General features: G+C 40.9%; 2 protein-coding genes across 3 annotated transcripts in view; one reads left to right on the top strand and one right to left on the bottom strand.

Moving 5' to 3' along the window:
* Positions 1–2,157: 2,157 nt before the first annotated feature.
* adma (adrenomedullin a) lies at positions 2,158–4,642 on the bottom strand. Its single transcript, XM_047343996.1, has 4 exons — positions 4,504–4,642; positions 3,804–3,906; positions 3,573–3,698; positions 2,158–3,434 (listed from the first exon to the last, which is right to left on the bottom strand). The coding sequence occupies exons 2-4, from the start codon at positions 3,896–3,898 to the stop codon at positions 3,131–3,133; spliced, it is 525 nt and encodes a 174-aa protein (XP_047199952.1). The 5' UTR covers positions 3,899–3,906; positions 4,504–4,642; the 3' UTR covers positions 2,158–3,130.
* A 4,406-nt stretch (positions 4,643–9,048) lies between these two features.
* Positions 9,049–21,589, top strand: part of sbf2 (SET binding factor 2) — a 91,658-nt gene continuing 79,117 nt past the window's right edge. For both annotated transcript variants that reach the window (XM_035159235.2, XM_035159150.2), the window contains exons 1-2: positions 9,049–9,195; positions 21,344–21,429. In XM_035159235.2, coding sequence (XP_035015126.1) covers positions 9,141–9,195; positions 21,344–21,429 — 141 coding nt within the window. In that variant the 5' untranslated portion in view covers positions 9,049–9,140. The remainder of the gene's footprint in view (positions 9,196–21,343; positions 21,430–21,589) is intronic.

Raw genomic sequence — 21,589 nt, 5'->3', positions numbered from 1 at the left:
CCTGTATCACTTTGATTGACAGCAGTGTTGTCGGGCTGATCGCTCATCTGCTTTCTCTCCTCTCCTCTCCTCTCCTCTCCTCTCCTCTCCTCTCCTGTCCTTTGTAGTGCCAGTGACACAGTATCAATGACCAGTGCCACATAGTGTAAATAGGGGATCTTATTAATATCTGGGTTGGTTATTTTAAAATAATATTTTCTGAACCCAACAGTGAATAGAATAAGACTTGATGCTTTGTATGCAGTGAGTCCTGCAAACTGGGTATTATTGTTTACCAGTTGACCTACACGGATCTGTTTCTTGTGGTCATCATCACATCACTGGCGTCCCTCGCTGATTGGCTTACTGAAGGAGTGACATGTTCACACAGTTAGAGTAGAGTCTATTCTTAGATAACTCTTACTGTGATAAGAAACACTGTAAATGTTCTTTTTTTTCTCTGTGACTGTTTTGCATAGAAACTCATTCAAAATATAGAAATACAAGTAACTTAACCAGCCACCAGGTGGCATATTCGGTTCGTTTTAGTTTCTTCACAGTGTTTGTGAATTGCCTGATGTCATTCAGTCATTTGTTGGACAGGTGTTGTGTTGTTGACATAGCTACTGTACATTGTGCTGATTTAATTTAGCCGTAAGCTTCTTCAGGAATAGATAAAAAGAAATGCAAATAAAGACGGACCCCCCCCAAAATAAATCTTTGAATTAAGTGATATTGTAAGCATAGATTCATTGGTGCAAAAGTAAAGAGGACGAATATCCTGCTTTTATATGTATGTTGCACATCACTTATTTTACTTTATTGGGATGAAATTGTTGTTTTTGAGTAAGTTGACAGTTTTGTATGATTTACTCAGCTAATATGATATATATTATTTAAGGTATAGTCATAGTTCTCAACCATTTCTGTTCCCACTTGATTTGAATTCAATTGTCTGGTCTTACCAAGAAATACCAAAAATCCCCAATTTTGGTTTAACTCATTTGCCTTCACTATGAATAAGAGCATAGTAAGAGCAACTTAGTTTCTATGTAACCTGTTCACAATCAAATGAGGAAGTTTTCTGTGATTGGCTTTTCCAGTGAAATAAAAAAAAAGCAGAACCTGTCTCAGCCTATGTTTCTAGTGGCTAATAATCAGACTTTAAAGAGTTGTGAAGAGCTATAGGTCCTTTAAAATAATCTCAGTTTTTTCAGTCATAGGCATCGCTTTCATTTCCCCCCCGATTTATTCATATGTAGTTACTTAGTTGCTTCCAAGAAAAGCTGGGAGTCACGCTAGTGGCAATGAAACTCTTTCTCTAAGTATCCATTCAGTGTGACTTCATACCATTCAGTGAATTCCTGACTTGATCTATTGTAGTAAAACTGTACATGTGATACAGTGAATGCTGCACTGTGAAATTTTATAGCAGAGAATGTGCAAAGCTGGAGGATGAGGTGCCACGTTCTCAACATCTGGACGATCCGCAGTGGGTCCGCGTGGTCCATCTCTCTGTGAAGTGATCACGCCACATTCTCCCTGCTACGACCTTTCCTAACTGGCAAGTGCACATGTTGACCCTTTGCATTCTGGGACTGGTCTGAATAAAAAGAGGAGAGCCAAAAAAGAAATCTCTGATGTCTACATATATGTGTGTCTCGGCTCTGTGAAACAAGGGGCGATAATGTGTCAAGTGAAAGACATCTGCAGCCTCTCAGCGCTGCTCAGTCTCGGGGGTCTGCGTGAATGTGAAGGTCAGAGCTTCGTTTGGAACGGTTCTTGCGATGCACTCGCAGGAATGTTGGACCGGAACCCCCTGCATCGGCCTTCTCATGTCCCAATCATCTAGCATTGAACACAGATGGAGCTAAAGCCTCAGCCTCCTCTGATGGCTTTAGGGCTGCTCTGTGGTGCGGGGTGAGCCAACAAATATGAGCTTAGCCAAGCAGGAATGTTGCCTGGCACCCTGTCTGCCCTTTTTTTTTTTATGTTGTTGATGGGACAAGGGGGGGCGTCATAACTAGGGGAATGTAGCGAGAGGAGGGGAGGCTCTAATGAGACCCTATAATCACTTAACAGAGACCAGGTGCTCTGTGTCTGTGCAGCTCCGCTCTCCAGACAATAGAATGTCACTTTCAGTTTACAAGAGCCACGAGCAAAGGTCCGGACAAGGTCTAGATTTTGTATGCAAAAAGTTTATTGAATGACAACGTTATTGCTTTGACACAAATAAAATAGAACACATTTACAAATATATATATATATATATATAAAAAGATTTCCTATTACCACAGTTTGCAAAAGAATAATGACACATAGCTACAATGCCCATATATATTTCTTCCTGTACAAAAATAGTTCTATCCGCATAAGTACTTTAATGTAACCTCGATATAATATTTTAAATAAAGGAATTCATATATACATATACCTGCAATAAAAACAAATATAGATTGCACGTGTTTTTGTACAAACAATAACAATTTCAAGTATATTTCAATCCATCACGGACTGGCACATATATCTCACAGAATCTAAGGCATTTTCCATTATACAGTGTCCAAAACTTGATATAAACCGATAGCTTCAGAGCTATTCCGGTTTGGCATATTGTGATGAAGATGTCTTTTCCTGATGATTCATTTGACCCTAAGTCCAAATGGAAAAGTGCAGACAAGAACTGACAGTCTGACAGTTTGGAACATGTTGGTTTAATCCTTAGAGGATAGCACTTATACAAGTCCTGGCCTTGAGGAATAAGTGTGTAAAGTCCCAGAATGTTAGAAGAGAGTTCCCTCTTTAAGCCAGAGGATGTGTGTGCACTTTGTCAGGTATCAGCACTCTTCCTTCCCCTCTGCCAAGCAGAGAGCAGCACCTGTAGTTTTCTCCACGCTGTGCCATCCAGTGTCTGTAAGCTCGCTGCAGCTGTTTGCACGCTCTACATCGCTGAGCTGCGAGGCTCAGCCCTGAGAGGAACTCAGTGCAGCCAGTCTTTGCTCGGACTCAGTCCTCATGCCTGGAAAAAATGTGCTGGAGAATACTTGGCAAGAGTCTGAGGCATTTCGAGAATTTTAGAACAGAGCAGAGAGGACACTGGCTCTCTGCTACTCCCTTGCTTGTGTTCCCAACTCCTCTTGCAAGGTCCCGCTCATGTCCGTTTGAGAAGAGCCATAAGCTTGTGAACCTGCGAGTCAGTTATTCTCCACTGGGGCCTCAGCCTGTCCTGCTCTTGCCTCTGTGAGAAGATCTGCGCTGGGAGAGATCGACGCCTGCGGCCGTATCCCTGTGGGCTGATCTTGTCAACAGGGGCACTCCCGATCTTCAACTTGTTGTTGAGCTGGTGCAGGCGGTGGGCCAGGTCGTGCACTGTGCAGGTGCCCAGTGAACAACCTTGTCTTCTTGACTGGCCGGATGAGTTTTTCGACCTCTTGGTTCGGACACTGATGTCAGTGCTGGAGGACAGAGGAAGAGACAAGAGGACGTTAATCTCTGCTGTTCATTCCTGAGATGTGCATTAAACATTGAGAAAACATTTAAATGACAAAAAGGCTGTTTGTAGATTTTCAGGAGGGCATTGGTTTGTGTCTCACCTGGAATGTGGCAGCAAGGTATCCCTGATATCTTCTGTTCTGACTAAGTGCTCAGCCTCTGCTGTCTTCTCCACTGATACACTGTCCAGATCCTGTCTCAGTCGGCTCTCCAGCCATATGCTTAGCCTGGAAGAGGAGGAAAAACAATCAGTCTCAGGTCGATAATCCAGCAGACCGGTATCACATCTTGTATCACATGAAAACATATTTCATACTGAATGAATGACTCACCTTTTTTTCAACTGTGAATTCTCTTCAAGTTCCACACAGTGTGCTATTGTCGCCAGAAGGCAGCAATAGAGGAAGGACTGGAAGATGAATTTCATTTTTTTCCCTATGGAGACAAGAGAAAACATTTTTCGGTTAATTATCTTTGCAATCAATTAATATTTAACTGCATGAATTTCCTACTGTCCCCCTGTGCATGTACAACTCGCTCATACAGTTGTCCCTCAAGTGCCACACTGAGATACTTGCTTACACAAGAGTCCAAAAGCCAAGTTATTTGCACTTATCATTCATTTATTTAAAAAGTTAAGCTAAGGTCAGCTTTTGCTTGGTTAAGTAAACCTACAACTATGCTTTGGGCCTCTGGCCAACAGCGCGAAGGACACTGTCTACCAATGAGGGGTTCAAAATAGGCTCTGCTCACAAGTTCAACAGAACCTGAAATGCCGTTCAACTCACTCACTGCATTAAACAGAACAAAACAAAAATAAACAATACATGGTGAACCGGCTCTGTTGGATGCTTTGAGGACAATTCCTTTACAGTCGCACAAATTAGGAGCTGTACTACTTATATAAGCAGACAGATAACCTGTCCTTGTCCCTACACTTGTGCCCTGACCTCATAAAAGCAAGGATAAAGCCATCAGCTCTGTGCAGAGCAAATCACAAATAAAATCTCCTTTAGAAGAAAGTGCTCGTACCTGCAGTTCCTCTGTCAGTTGAATGGGGAAAGCTCTCCTTGTAGAATCAGCTGTAAAAAGTACTCCACAGGTTTCTTGCAATTGCCTCTGGTTCTGTTCTGTAAGGCAGCTGTGTCACTCTGCTAATAGTTCCTACACACCAGGCTGGGAGCCTTTATACAGGAGGTGGGAGGGGCTCGCTGACTGACACACACTCTCTCATCCTTCCCCCAACCCTATCCACTAAATTACCGCGGCTGCTGCTGCTGCTGCTCGTGTGGGGCAACAACGCAACTCAGGGAAACCCCTCAGAAGGAAAATCGGTTTAAAAAAGTAAAGAATACGTTTTAGTATAATTGCAATGAAGTCATTTGTCCAGTTTTGAAACATCCCCTTTGTCACAGCTCATTGAAGATGATGCAAGAACAGCTTAGAATTATCATAAAATGTACTTCAGGGTGTTTTTTATGTTTTTTTTAATGTCTTTAATGGCAAAATATCAACAGCCATCAGTTACATAAATCCAAAACTTCATTCCCCTGTACCAGTGAGTGTACAGTATGCTCATGCATGGCTGCCTTCTATAGGTGCCATTAGAAATCTAAATAATCGCAGGAGAAAAGGCTCAAACATTGATCTTGTTATGTTTGAACAGTAAGGTCAGCTTTGTATTGTTCTTCTTTGTTAACTTTCCTTTCACTCCAAGTGTATAGAGTCAAATTTAAGGAATGTTTTCTCCAGTCTGCTTTTCAGGGGCACTCCCTGACACAGTGAACGGCCATGTCAGCTTCAAGAAGTACACCGCATGATGAATTTGAGATTTGGAAAGAAACGAGCATTGAGTAACTGATTAAATATAGTAAGTATGCAAGACTGTAAACACAATATACTGACTGTATTTCTTAGTACAAGGCAAATATTTGACTCGGGGCTCAGCTTACTTTATTTTTATATTTGGATAAATGAGAAGTGGAATTTTACAAGGATCCATAAATAAAGCAGGAGACAGTAAATTAACTGGAGCAATAATGTGGATTAAAAAGTGAAGGATATTGGCTGCTGGTTTGTTGCTGTAAAGGATTATAGGTAATATGTCTTCACTGAGGAATTCATACACGAGAATCTGTCAGGTGATAATGAGAGAGCCATCGAGTCTGCCCGAAGAAAAAAAATCATCCCCTCACATATTTGATTTCACGAGACAGTCACTATAATGAGTCACTCCAAACCAGCTTGAGGTTTTACATGACAACACTATGAAGATATTCTATTCCACAGCATTAAAAACTGTTTATTCTGCAGGGCTCAAAACAACAGCTCTGTCAGTGGGGTCCATGAGGCAGATGTGGGTAACAAGCCCCGGGGGGTAAAGACACAAAGAAAAAGCCATCAGAAAAAACACGCTTGACGGGGGAAGCAATTTTTATTTATTGCAGCTTTTATCCTACTGTCTAATTTAGTAGAGAGTTTGTTATTGTTACGATAAAATAATTTACACCCCAGAAAGACTGAGCACATAAACCCATAAACACTCAGTATCTGAAATGTTGTAAATACCAGAGAAAAGCCATATGGCTTTATCAGTGTCGAAATCCCAGAGTCAAAATGTCCATGCTGTATTGAGTAAATTAGTAGTATTTTGCTGTAATGCTTTCGCTTTTTGATTTTTGTTTCAGTTTCGTTGAAGAGGAAATACCATGGACTCTTTCCTCAGCATTTTCAGCTCACTTCACATGTGGCTTTCCATTCTGACATGTCTGCATCTTATGATTCTTATAATTGTTGTTTTTTTGTTGCTGTTCTTAGTTACTGAAACAAAACCTGCCTTAGTTTATTTATAGCTCTTCCGTCCTCATTCCACAAACAGTGTCATATTTAGAAGAAAAAACCCCATAAATGTCAAACACATGTGCTGTAAACCAGTGGATGTTTTGTAAGCACTTTATAATGATAATTGCCTCCAGCAGACAAGTAATGTCCTTTCCGGCGTTTACAACGAGAAATTGTGCAATCACGACAAACAAATTCTGCTCTTTCTTTTCGACTCCTTATATAGCAATATTTTGCTTGTCCTCCATGAAGTTACGATCATCGGATGACTGGCAGTTTTGGTACCACCTTCTACTGTCGTGTGTGCCAGGAAAAGGAGGGTGTGAACATCAGCGGTACAAATTGGATGATTCATATCTTTGATAAAGCTGTGATGAACCTCAAGAGGTTTGTCACCCTGAAATGTGTATTCTTCGATGTCCCACGACTTTTCCCCTTATCGCTGTGTGACAATGAACACTGCGTGCGCACACCATCTGTATTTTGACTTGGTTTAACTACTTGACCATCTCAGGAAAAGCAACAAGTATGATAGAGAAAGAAGACAGAACTAAAACAACAACTAATACATGAGACATTAAAAAAGCGGGGTGAGCAGAGAGAAAAGCTGCAGCGGAGATCGCCTGTTGTTATCCTGCTATTGTCGACAGTGGGACTGATTTGTGCGTTCCCCTCACACACATTAGCTTAAGTTCTGGTGCACATGTGCGATTCCCTGTGGCAGCTTTTCCTCTTCTCATAAATATTCAATGTTGTGCACAAACCAAATGAGTTTGCCCTGTGCCTCACATTTACTGTCAATGCCCAGCAGCCTTCAGCCTAACATAGAAGCTTAAAAACAACATAAATGCCTCTGAAAGCACCAAGAATGCTTTCCTCTTGCTTTGCTCACCACAAAACATGAAGCATTAAGTGAAATTGGGTTAAAAATTTGACCCATGGAGTAACCCCCCCCCTATCAGTTTAAGTCAGACAGCTTTTTCATATTAGGCAGTGATGAGGCCCTCAGGTCTTTGGGTTGAAGTAATGTTTTCGAAGATAACGAACATACTGGCTGCACACGTGACCAGTGGTTTCCTTTCAATTAAAAGCTGTTAAGCCCACAGATGAACGAATATTAGCTCCAGTGGAGTGTCCCACGAAACAAAAACTTTCCGATAAATCTGCACCCACCGAGCTTTTTATTAGGAACACCCGCCTGTTTATGCAACTAACCAATCATGTATAAACTGTGGCAGCAGTGTAATGCATTACACCATGCTGATGCACGTCAGGAGCTTCAGTTAATTTTCATATCAAACATGTGGAAAACATGTGATCCCATGGTGACGTTGACCGTGGTGTGAGTGTTGGTGCCAGACGAGCTGGTTTGAGCATTTCTCAAACTGTTGATCTCTTAGGATTGAAAGGAAATAGACTACAATGGTGTAGAAAAAATGGTAATTAAATTAGCAAAATCCAGTGAGCTGGAATTCTGTGGATGATTTGTAGCTGACGGAAAAGTTACAGTTACTCAGATAACCTCTGAAAAACACGCCTCAACGACATGTTGAACATTGAGGTGGATGACAACAGCATCAGATCAGGTTCCTGAAGCCTGTCAGCCAAGAACAGAGATGTGAGGCTGTGGACGCAGACTCACCAGCATTCTAGAGTTAAAGACTGGAAAACGTGGCCTGGTCTAATGACTCTAGATTTCTACAGAGGCTGCTGATGTTGGAGTCAGAATTCGACATCAACAGCATGGCTCGATGACCCTAACCTGCCTTGTGTCAACTGTGCAGGCTGCTACTGCTGCTACTGGTGTAAGGAATGCTTGCTTGGCACACTTTGTACCCCATTATATCAATATCAATAAATCATGATTTGAAGGGGTTACCATTTTTCCAATTCAGGGTCCTTTAATGGCTACTTCCAGCACGATAATGAACCATGTGACAAAGCAAAAGTCACAAACTGGTTTCTTGACCATGACAGTGAATTCAGTGAACTTCAGTGGCCTCCTCAGTCATCAGATATGAATTCAACACAACACTTGAGATGCAGCAGAACAGGAGATTGGCAACTTGAATGTGCAGTTGAAAAGAATCTGTAGAAATAATTTCATTTAATCATGTCAACGTGGAGCGGAACCGCAAAAGAACATTTCCAACCTCTTGTGGAATCAATGCCACAAAAACTGAGGCTGCTCTGGGAGCAAAGGGATGAACTACCCTAGCATTAGTTTGCCGTTCCTAATAAAGTGCTTGTATATTGTCATAACAAAAACAGTGGGTAGTAAGTTTAAGAGTAAGATCATATTATTTACCACAGTGATGCAAATAGTTTCACCACCATTTAAGATTGATTTATTTAACCTAATTCAGTGAATGCTATTCAGCAGCTGTTGACTTTTACTTTGGGAGCAGCTTTTTTTTAAATCGGGGTGTGTGGACCAATACAGGAGCCCTTAGAAATAATTAGGTCAAATCCCAAACTGGTATTATTTACCTTTTTTAATTGCAACAACAAGGTAATAATCACTGTTATGGTAACACGTTTCCTGCTGTGTTCCCTCTATAAATATAACCACCCCAGTTATAATAATGCACTGTATTATTTTGCGGTATGTTTGGCTGTCTCTGTTCTATCAAAGAGGAGGGGGCCTCGTGCTTTGGGGCCAGTGTTGGGACACAGTGCTGTATTTGTAAACTGGAGGGCCCACGCCCATGGATGTCTCCCGCTCCTGCACGCAGGCGCAGTGACACTCCTTCTGTCAAACATGGCTGTGCCTTGGAAGAAGGGAAAATGCTGAATTGTGTTGGTATATTTCGGGAAAAGCAGCAGACATGGCTAGATTGGCTGACTATTTCATTGTCGTGGGATACGATCACGAAAAAGCCGGTAAGTCTGGGCGGCGGGGCGACGCACAGATTGAGCTGCGAGGCTGAATTATTTGTGTCCAGGCCGACAGTGTGTGTGTGTGTATGTGTGTGTGATGTTGATGCTACATAGCTTTGCCTTTAGCTTCAGGTTAGCCACACAGCTACCAGGCGAGAGTGGGAACGTGTTCTCCTTTTATTTCCTCTCTTACTGGCCCGATGCTGGATGTGATCCGGTGGGCTTACGTGTTTACGCCCCACGAGAAGCCGCCACTGGATCTTTACGCACGACGCGCTTTGATATTTGACTTTGATCTAGCGAAACTTTTCATGGATTCAAAAGAAATGTGTCACATCCTGTCCCTGTTGATCGCGCTCCTGTCAGGTCCGGGGGCTGCTTTCACTGGCGGACAATCGCGCTCACTTTCTGAATGAAGCTCACATGTGATCACACACGATCAAGCTCCCTGATCATATTTGTTTTGCTGATACAATCGATGTTAGCAGTGGTGTCTGTAGGCGGTGTTTACATCCACGTTTGGTGTTTTTGTTGCGTAATGTTGGAAGCGGTGGTCCTGCACTGTCCTGCACGCTCCGCCTTGCATCTACGTTTACGCACCTCAGCAGCACTTGTCACTGATTTGTTGTGTTTTATTTGTTTTTGCCGGAAGAGAGCTCCACTTTTTTTTTTTTAAATGATGGGCGTAACGTTATACAGCTGCATGAGAGGCAGTCCTTCTTCCCGGACTGGTCTGTGCACTCCTCTCCTCTGCTCCCCTGCACTGGGACAGGAAGCTCCCCTTGCATGTGGAGCCTCAGGTCCAGCCTTGCATTCTTCCCATCCGTAACAGGGAACAGCTTTTGCAAGCGTTTCTAAACACTTGATACATAACTGGATGAAAACCCCCTGGCACTCGCACGGACACAGAATGCTCACATTTCAAATTGTCCACATTGCACCGTTTTATTGTCACTCATCTTCCTGTGAGGATCCAGCCCCAGCAGGCAGCCCGGGGACTGCAAAAATAATATTCGGCTAATCTGCCATAAGGGAACAAAACTGAAGTTGCTTGCCTCATCTCAGTGGCGTCCGTCCAGCACCATGTGTGTCAAAGAGGGGCCAGAGCAGCTGAATCCTCTTAGTCGCCATAGCTCGCCATGCACAATAGGTAAACAGAGACTTTCATCAGCTCCAACTGACGAATGAATTTTTTCGTGCTCCGAGGATAAAATGTTCCTGGCGTCGCACGAGGAGAGTCTGAATCGATTCACATTCAAGCCACAAGTGGACACAGGGACCACGACTTCAGTTCTTTCTCCACTGGTCACTGATGATGATGATGCTGTTGATGATGATGGTGTCTGTGGAGAGAGCAAGCAATACAAAATCCAAAAGCCACCTCCCATTGTGGTTGATCGGGACACTTTGACCGGCTTATGATTCATCCTCATAAGCCTCTGTGAGGAAAGGAATGATCCCCCCGCTCCTTATTAAATTGTATTTGTCTGCTTTCATTATGCTTTGCTCAGTGTAATGAAGCATATCACATGTTGGTTTGGGTTACAGCCCTGCAGAGATGTCCTCGTTTGCGAATGGGACAGATTTTTCTCGGAAGGGGAATAAATATAAATATAAATTACTTTTTGATTAAGAATACAGAGGAAAACAAAGCAATGACTGTTTTTATTCCTCACGACTATTCAAAGGAGAGCCGCTACCCAGTGAGGCTTATATAGAGACCACTTTGGTTGCGTGCAGCACATCGTCTAGACAACAGATTTTGCCCAACCACCTCGCTTGTTAATTCAAACCAGGGATCCCTTCCTACGTGGGTCATCACCAAGCCTCCTGCACCGGGCTGGCTTGTGCTCCACTGGCCTGACCCACTTCTCATTGTTAGATTACTATGGATGGATCAGTTGTAAATAATGCTAAGTATGCAATCTGTTGAGGTATAGGCTCAGATCCAATTTTGTAGTGATTCAGAATTACACTCTAAAACAAAACTAAACCAGTCTCTGAATTGACTGAATCTATAGCTTAAAATAAAACCCTCTAGTTTTGATTGCTAAGCATTGATGAGAATTGTTTGCATGAACCTGTGCAATAAGAAGAAGGCTTTGCTTTTAAAGTAGATCAAACCTGGTGTGTGGCTCCAGCCTTATTAGTCATCATGGTGGTGATGAAGCTTCTCTCTGGGTGACACAGGATGATGTGAAGGTAGGAACACAGGCAGAGCCAGTTCAGTTATCTTGAAAGATAAACGCTGAATTGTAAAGCTAGTCTCTAAAGTTAGCAAAACAAGTATGAAGTGCTATGTCGTAAAGATCCTTATTTGACTCTGTCTGGATTACGACCTTGCAACTGCAATGATCCAGTTTGACACTTTGCTTTTATTGTACTCTTTGCCCTTTTGGAAGGAATATAAATCCAGGTTCCGTGTCTCCAGCAAGAATATTTTCATTGCGAGACAGGTGACCTATTTAGAAAATATTTATTGGAAGTCACATAACGGATGGCCATTGTGCTTGCTGGAGCAAGTGATTTAATACAAACAGAAATTGGAAGTGGGGCAGCACTCTGGTTTATTGTTGGCCTTAAAACCCTATCACAGGTACGCTGTTTGTCATTTTAGTGCGTCAGATATGTGAAAAATAATGTGCAATGGTGAAAGTGATAAAAGGCAGATTCCTTCATCAGAAATCTGACCAGAGTCGGTTTCCCTGGGGAACAATGTCAGGAGCCACAAACCTTGGAAATATTTTCATGAATAATGTTGGAATGTGAAATTCCTGGTTCAGATGGAAGCAGACTGTGTTGAACCTGCTCTTCATTCTGTATTTTACGTTTGCAGTGGAACAACTTCTCTTTATTGGCAAGGGAACAGTTTGATGTGCTGTTCACCATAAATTCTAATTTGCCAAGTGAAAAAGAGGAATTTTTCCAGATGCTTTTTCTCAAACACTTTATTGGACGGATATCATCCGTCTTTATTGAATCAAACTGTTATTGAAATGTGTTTCACAGACACTGTGCCCGATCTCCATCATTGTGCGACACTATGGTCTGGACTTTCTGATCAGGACCTGGGGAATAGCTTATGTAACGTTGCACAATTCTGAAAAATAACTTCCAAATGACCAAGAGCAAAATACTTCCATCTGTTGATATCTTTTGACTTGGTGATATTGCCGTGTGAGATAAGATGTGTATCTGTGAAGATGCAATGCAACCTTCAAATGTTGAGTTGTTTCTTTATCAGCCAGTACTTTAATTCATAAATGCCTTTTAAAGGGCTGGGCAATAAAACTATAGTTATCGAAATATTATTGATACCCACAGCAATAAAACAAAAGTTGAGCATATATTTATATAGTGCTTGTGTTGTTTGAAAGCATGGTGAGGAGGTATAATAAATAATTATCTAGTCTGTTATTTCATCTTGATGGTTTTCTCTCTAAACTCTGTTATTAGAACATTTCTTGCCAGATGTGAACATATTATGGTCTAGATTTGACGTAATAGATATGAAGTAAACATTGTGTGCATTCACTGGCGTTGGAGTGCATCTCTTCCGACAGCTGGTGATGTTGACTCCAAAAATGCCAGATCTTGAAGTGCTGCCATGTGTTGTGCCTGTTTTTCCAAATCGTTATTCAAGTGAAGTCAGGCCGTGTAGTTTGTTTTATCAGTAGTAACATAAACACATGATTGTCTGCTCAGTGCTTATGGTATATTCTTTGGTATAGTTTGTTGTAACATTTACAAAGTTGTTGCAAGTAATCATGTATGTCAAAATGAGCAGTTTGCGATTCAGGCTTAGGTGCATCTGGTATCTTCTGCAAAAAAAAAGGACTTAAGTGGTGAACAGAAAGAAAAGAACTGAAATCAAATTAAATTAAGTCACACACAAAATTAAAACAAAGTCCATGTCAAACATTCATAAAATGTCTTCACAGACAGTCATAAAAGCTTTGCATTCAGAGCATGATATGAAGTGGACATACAGGATAGTAACATATTAATAACTGGACTATAAATCCAAATTCTTCAGAACATATCTTTATCTTTTTATTTTTACACTTGGTTGCTGATTGAGATGATCTTGATCTTGGGAAGCCACACTTGTAATATCTACCATTTTAGTCAGTATTCAAGTAGAGAGCAATTGATTTACATTGTCTTCTGTGGGTGATTATAGATGCTGCGTTCACTTAGCTATGTCTTCATATGCATAATAAATAACAGTGGTTAGCACTGTAAATAATAATCAGACAGTAACAGCAGCAGTAACAAACTATTATTATTTCATCACCAACAGGCTGGTTGCGGTCAACGGGTACATTTAGTTTCTCAGGCTTAATGACTTGATGGCTTAAAATTGTTTTGCTTTTTTTTTTACATCTTAGATTTGCTGCCTCCATTGATTGTCTTCTTGTCAACGCCACATCTGGCTGCTTTTTGGTTGGATTTAAACTTTTCGGTGAGAGGCCTCCTCACCACAATGGAGGAGTTCCTTCCTCTGTTGTAGAGTTTAAAGCTGATATGTGGGGGAAACTCCACTGGCCTCTGTTACTCTTAAGTCAGTCTGTTGATAAGGTGTGACACAGTTAGAGCTTTGTGTTTCCTGTGGTCATGCAAATGATGATAAAGTTCATGTCAGGAAATGTTGTAGGCATGACATTTTAAATACATAAACTCATTGTACAGATTGTTTTGTCCAAATATCTGAGTCAGATAATGTGGACCTTCTGCAGAACGTTTCCTGCCAGCCCCCGAATAAAGTGTCTAAAAATTGTCCATGTGAGCCCATGTGAGAAGACAGCAGGAAAATGTCCTGAAAATTGAGTGGCTGTGTTGATGATGTTTCTATCAAGCAACTGATGCAAGACTGAAAAAAATAAATGAATACAAATAACTATATGCCATATGCTGAGGTGACGCAGACAAAGTTGTCAACTTGGAAAGACAATGAGATTGAAGAGCTTTTGACAATCAAGGCCTGTGCAGGTGTCAATGTGCTGTAAACAAAATACGTGATTTGGTGGAAGTTATACGTTATGTTCTGCCTCTTGAATACTTAGACGCCACCCTTTGCCTGAATGTTCGGAACATTTTCCCGTTGTTGTGAACATGTCTGCTGTTGGGTTCTTCATAGTTGGAAGGGGAACTATGCTTGTGTATGGACCCAATATTTTGGACATTTTCTGCAGTTTATGTCTGAAAACGGCTTGATAAGTGCTAAATTTGTTCAATAGGACAAAGGAAGTGCACCACAAAGTGCTAGTAAGGGTGTTAGAGGTTTTTGGAGAGGATATGCTCTTGGAAGAGATGAGTCTTCAAGAGGTTCTTGAAGATAGTGAGGGACTCCCGGTCTCTCATAGCATTTTACAGCATAGGAAAAAGAGATGAGAACAGTCTGGACTCTGGTTACCTTGTGTGCAGGCATGGCAATGCCAGACATCGTTCCTTGGAGGAACAGAGTGGCCGTAAAAGAGCATAAGGCAGTGCTTGAGATTTAAAGAGTAAATAAAAATTTGACGGATGAAATAGGATGTTGGAATACAGTTTGGGAAAAAACCAAATCTCTATAAAAAATGTGGTAATCCCTTTCTCTAAACCAAGTCAACCACTTCTTCAAATAAAAGAATTACTCGCCCAAATATTTTCCAACAGACCATAGAGCTGCATAAGTCAGTGTTTCCTATAAATCAAGAGGTTTGCCTGAATCTTGGGATATTAGACTAACATGGGTCCCATCATGACTTCCTACGTTTTGTTCTTTTTTGTGTCTCATCTTCCTCCCTCTCTTTCCTCCCCTGCTCTCTTTGCCTGACTAACAGTCTAACTTAGTGGGTTGTGGGAAGCGAGGCTCTCCCACTGTGTGAAAGAAGTGCCAGCACGTTGCCGCAACCACAGAATAGTGTACACCATTAGCGGTCGTCATGTTTTTTTTTTGTCAGCCATAAAGTGTGTACATATGCTCAGGTTGCACTCTAGTAGTTACTGAAAGGAAAGAGATCCAGGATAAGCACTAAGCTCGCCAGCTTGGACCTAAGCGTGAAAGGAGAGATACCCCCATTAAACTAACTGCCTGCCTGGGCGAGTCACCAAGGTGTTGGATGTTTTGTTTTTTTCTATGGTGGGCCGACACAGAGAAATGTTATTTGCAAAAACAATATTAAGATACTAGCAATAAGCCATCGTATAACTACAGACTCTCTTAGTTAGTGTTCATTGCTACAGTATATTAAGCTCGGCTCATTTCCCAGCGCTAAATACAAATTGATCAATTTTAATTGGTGTGTTTTGAACTGCGTACTTGCTTGTAAGTTATGTTAAAGTTACCTTGTGTGAACTTAACATTTGCATGAAGAGATGTTAGCTGAAACTATAAAGCTAAATTAAACACTAATTGTTTCCCCTTTATTGCCTCATCAAGGCAATTAAGGTTTGTTTCATCACAAAGTAATTCCAAATCGTTTGACATAAATTTTCCGGGCATGGACTTTTGCTAACGTGTTGCTCTTTGAACAGGTTGGCATGAGTTGGATGTGTTGGCTCCTTGGTCTGCGTAGGTTTTACAGACAGGCTTTGTGGTGCCTGTGGGCTTGCCCTGAATTGTGGCTTTGTAAGAGATATAATGCCAAATATTTTCACTTTGTGCACCTGGTATTCTGACAAGTGGGTCGACAAGAGCGCTTGTATTAGCAGGCTATTGTTTTATTACTATCAAAGCTGCAGCGTACATGTGAGAAAAAATAACATTGGCACGCTCCATATGCCTGCAGGGAGTGGAAATAAAGCACTGCATATACACACTGCCCCGTTGTCGCCCATCAAATCAGCTCTTTTTAAACCCCTCTCATTCTGAAGGTACCGGCACAAATAAAATATGGTATAGTAACAGCAGGGTTTTACAATAGTTTTCTAGCATTGGTTTAAATGTGAATCATTAGTCTGAGGAATGTCTAACCTATTGATTTCTATGGAAAACAATGTTGCATATTTGTGGCTATCAGCAGAGGGGATACTGAAGAAACTGAATACCATGTATGCTGTATTTTGATTTTTGAAGGTCCTCATGTGGCATTTTTTTCCAGTTATTTTTTAACAAACATTTACCAACATCTACCAACATTTAGACCCAGGCATGACCTAAGGACTCTCTATCTATGTCTACCACATATTTCCTGCAGTTTTTGGAGGTGAGGAAGTTTCCTGAATTAGATATTTATCAAAACATCAATTTGCTCATCTCTGATAACCTTCTGCCATGCAAACAAAACCACAGCCTATTTCTTTGCATATCATCCACATTAAATATTTAAAGTGGTTTAGTTTCCTGCCGATGGTCGCCTTTGAGACCAAATTTGTTTTTCCTAATCTAACCATTTAATCATCAAAATTGAAAAATCGTCTCTGATATAGATATTACACATCTGAATTCTGTCATACTCTACAGATCAGTTATAATTATGGTGTTTGAAACCCGTCTGTACTCAAGCTCAACAGCAGATTGAGGGACAAATACTATAAAGAATAAGGCAACATGACTGTGGTGATGGTGGTTTTCTGGGTTGTAGCCACATGTTCTGATGCACAAGCTGAAAAAGCTCTACATTTAACCCAAACACATTTTGATGTATTATGTCCAACAAAACCTACGTGATCCCATTGAGTCAGTCACGGATTCAGTGAGCGTCAATATCTTCATCCCTTGAAATGGCTTTGCGTAAAGTGGTTTTTGGGTGTATTTTCCCTGTAATCTCGGGTCTTGATATTTGTGTGGAGGAAAGTGAATAAGTGCTACCTGTGAATTGGTGCCAAAAATGGTCCACCTGTGTGCACGACTGGGCCAAAATCAGGTTACAGGCTGACGTGAATCTTGCGTAAACTGGCAGAGTCCACTGGTGGCCTTTCCATACAAGGTAAAATAAGCATTTGGCTGATTCAATCAACAGTAACAGCAGGGAGATAAATCAGGAAGATGGAGATTTCTTTTCCCCAAGAGGAGAAACATCTGCTCTAATCAAGAAAGACAAACAACTTTCCAACACGCAACTCGGTGATAATTTATTAGCTTCATTTAATCCGTCTAAGTGTTGAAGTCAGATATTAATGTGTGTCTGTGAGCTTGTTTTTATGTCCTACTGGGGACTTTGCACTGAATATGGTTAAAATGAGGTCCTGCTTTTTTAGGGTAGAAGAATTGGTTCTAGGTTTCTGGTTACTATTTCATTTGGGATAAGGGTTAAGGTTAGGCATCTGGTCAAGGTTAGCGTTGGTGAGTGTGTGTGTCATGATCTCATATTAAGCAAATCACTGGGCTGCTTTGAAATCTGATAAAAAAGTGTTAAGAACTACTAATGCAGTTGGAACGGTTATATCCGATGATATTTCCTATTGGTTGTGTTTTATGAGCTGTTTTATGGCTTGGAACTTGGTCCAAACCCCAGTAATAAAGTTGGTATTAGTTCGTAAATTGTGTTTTCTTATTTCAGTATTAAGAAACCTTTGTTGAGTGTCATAACAGGTCACAATAGGTTTTGGTTATGCACAAATAAAGATAAGATCAAATCTGTGCATAGAGAAAAGGCCTGTTTGTTCTGGTATATGCAAATCTCTTACGTCACTTATTAAAGGCTGTTTAGTCGAATAACTACACCCCTGTAGCCAATACAGTAATAAAACTATGACATGTAGATATAGTGTTGCATCAGAAAGCTGAAAGGCTTTTACAATGCTGTTTTATAGTCCTAGCAGTACCACACACAGGCTGTTCTGTATTGAGCTGGAAATGAGCCATACTCTTAAACATGCACACGCGTGCCATGGCCTTGGACAGGTTTTGTTCCTGTTGTTTCAACAGCTTCTGCCAAAAATTAAAAAATAAACTTGATTTTGTATTTCATCCCCTTGCGCCTTGCTAGTGGATGTTCAAATTAGCATGTTCCTTTTTCAGGCCTGGGTTCTATTACCGGCTGTGATGGGGTTCTTTATAGCTGTCAGGGGGGTAGTTTATGAAAGCCCGGCTCGTTTTAATACAAGAGTGTAGCCTCGTGGAATTCGAGGAATTCTGTCATTTATTTTCATCTGTGGCTGAAAATTAGAACTCGGAGTACTCGGCGCATGTGATTTCAATTAGACGAGCTGTAAAGACCCGAAGACACGTAACGGTCAGAGAGACGTGGTGTTCTGCAAGCACCAGTCTCCATGCAGCGTCTGGACACCCGCCTCAGGTGGACAAAGGGGAAACGTATCACCAGCTCCTTTCTGTTTAATGTACCACACATTTATTCGAGAGCCTCACTCCTGAGTCGCTCTCTGAGGTCTAGTTGTTGACAGCAGGCTTGAGGCACTCAGCGGACGGCCACTGAGGAGCTCCTGTCATTATCATGAGGTGTAGCGTTTCATTCTGCTGTTTGCTGAAGCAGTTGTGCATGGTATCTGACCTGAGTCATGGCTTTTTGAAATGCATTCAATGGCATAACTGATCTCACACCACTACTTTTTTTTCCGACATTGAGAATATAATGACAGTTGTCAGGGTGGCTATAATGCAAAACAATTTTGGGACGTGATCTGAATTGTAAACGTGACTACCCCCAGCAGCCGGTAACAGCAGCCGGTAATGTTAGCAAGTCCTCACTAGCATTGGCAAGAGATGATCAATCAAATTTATGATGCTGTACAAAAATGAGAGGTTTATTCCTCTACTGTGGCAATACAATAACACATGTTCCTGCAGATTACAGTGCTGTGTCCTGGCACTTCCCAAAAACATACTCTCTCATATGCAGCTGGAAGGCATATTGTTACAACACGGGCAAAACATACGACAAAACACATAAACTTTGTCAAAGGATTACTGGGCTCCTGGTCTATCCTTTAATTCATTACAAAAAAACTAATATTTGTATGTGTGTTTATCCATAGTAGTTAAACGAATTCCAAGAAAATGGGCCACATGTATTCAATTTCTGTCTCTCGCTCTCTTGATAGGAGACCATTTTGCGTAGGCTGATGAATAGAAAGTGTGTCCTAACTGTCAAAGAGTGACTAAGAGTTTAAAATAACGTTGAGATGAAGTCATTGGGTCAGACAACACAGTGTGACAAAGTGGATATTGTGAAACAGACTTTAACATGCTGTTTTTGGCGTGTTAAATGAGGGGAATTCTTATTTAATTAGATAAATATTTCCATTTGTTAGGTTTCTAGATAGTTAATAATAGTGTTCATGTCATATATCAACTCCCTAAATACATATTGTGTTGTGTTTGCACATGTGTTGACATGAATTATTGCATCCAATTTAGGCTTCAGAGTTTTGCAAGACCTGTGGGGTCCTGTGGGAAATCTGCGAGGGGGTTGTTTTATTGGTTATGCTTTCGACGGTCAACCTCGCATGTCTGTGTGGTTGAATGTGAAGTTCACTACACCTGCTATAGATCAGTATCCAGCTCTGCAGCACTAACTACATACTGTAACCAGATTTTGCAGATTTTTAGCGCTAATATGGCCATGAATATTCCTGAATTATGGCAATATAGAACAACTACCGGACATGTGTTTCAAATAGCTACATATTAGCGTACATCAAAAAATCGTACTGGACCTGGGGTGTCTGTAAGTTTGGTCAAAGCGGCTACAGAGGCTAAATGTCCGCTAAATTAACGTCTTACTTCCGATAATCGTTGGTAGGACACCTGAATATGTTTAGGTCAGGGCAATGAATCCATACTCTTAAATCTGACAAAGAAGTCCATGACCTTGGGAACTGCCACGAGCAGCTTCTTAATGCATCTATGAGCGCTGGTCAGTAAACTGATGGTAAAGCCATCTGTTATACCTGCCCTCTCTTAAAGGGCTCAGAAAATCCATCTTTCTTTATCCTCACCACCTAACTTGTCCTACTATTCTGGTTTATTGTCATTTGGCTTTTTTGTCTGTTGCATCCTCAATTTAGGAGCTTGTTACTTTTGTCTTGTTGACCTGGTGCTTGCAACATCACTTTTTTTTTTTTAACTAGCTGAGGTTAGAGTCATGCTAATATGCAGAGTTGAGTCACATGACTACACACTCGTAACAGTGGAGGCAAAAACTAATTTCGTTTTATATTTATGTTGTCAACGCAACATATAGATCATACAATATTAGACAATTTCATATGCTGTGTTTCTTGGTTGGACTTTGTCTCCTCCCCAGTTTTTCCTGATCAGAGCATTATCTGACATCTAAAAAAAATTAATGGCCCTCCTCTCGCTCCTGTGATCTGCTTTGCGTTAGTGGTGTAAGTTCCATATCTCACACTTTAGACCACATTCCTCCTGAAACATCTTGACCTAATCAGTCCCTACCAGGAACCTACCAGCAGTTTTTTTTTTGTCAATACTGTGGCCAAAATTTAATCTTCATAGGCTATTGTAACGGACAATGCAATTTTTCTGGTTTTATTTTTAAAATATAGCTGTTCGCTAACCATAACTCACCATAATGGTAAAGACGAACATAATATCATTTCATTCCATTTAGTTAATTTTTTTATTAAGTTCAATTTCTGTATTGTGAAGACAACAGTGCACATGCCTGGGGTGCCTGCTATTATCCAACCTGGTGATAAAGTCATTCATTACTGTATCTAATTCACTAAGGCATAAAGATACATTTTTATAATCTCTTTGGTGGTTTATTTGAAATGACAGAATCACATACTTTTTTTTTTTGCTCTATCGTCAAACATAGGTCGATAGACCTTTTTTTTCACAGAAGTTTCACAATTCCTCTTTATAACCGATATAGTTTTCTCAGACCAAGTGAAATCAACTTCACTTTTACCAAAATCTTAAAAATGTATGAATAACTTTTGCTTACTTGTGGTTTTAAAGAAAAGGCTGGAAATAAAATCTAGTGAATCAATTTGACTTTGAACATTAGGTGTAATTAAGTGTGAAGTATGAAAATCTGGAAATCCGTCCATCACTGTCCTCTATGCCAAGGTTTATCTGACCAAAAAAACTAAATATAAATCAGTAACACAAACTCTAAAGTGCAAGCCGTTGAGAAAACTGTGTGGATTGGGTTGTGTCCCAGCTCCATACGAGAGATGCCATGCTGATGTCCTCTTCCTCCAATGCACTGACAGATCTTCATCTTTTTATCTGCAGGTTCAGGAGAAGGATGTGGGAAGATCATTCAGCGATTCCCCAAGAAGGACTGGGAGGGAACAGCCTTTCCTCAGGGGGTGGAGATGGTGAGTGACCACAGCCTCCAGTAAACTCAACATAACTCCGACTGAACAGAGTGCGATTACCTGAAGATCTCAGTTTCAAGAAGATGACTATTGAGATCACAAAGAGGAAGTTAATCAATCTAGAAAATGTAACAGTGACTTTATTTGGACAATAGTGACC

The sequence above is a fragment of the Hippoglossus stenolepis genome, chromosome 1 (genome assembly GCF_022539355.2).
Source record: "Hippoglossus stenolepis isolate QCI-W04-F060 chromosome 1, HSTE1.2, whole genome shotgun sequence".
NCBI classification, from domain to species: Eukaryota; Metazoa; Chordata; class Actinopteri; order Pleuronectiformes; family Pleuronectidae; genus Hippoglossus; species Hippoglossus stenolepis.
The sequence above is the reverse complement of the archived record's forward strand: the minus strand, read 5'-3'. Positions and strand labels throughout refer to the sequence as shown.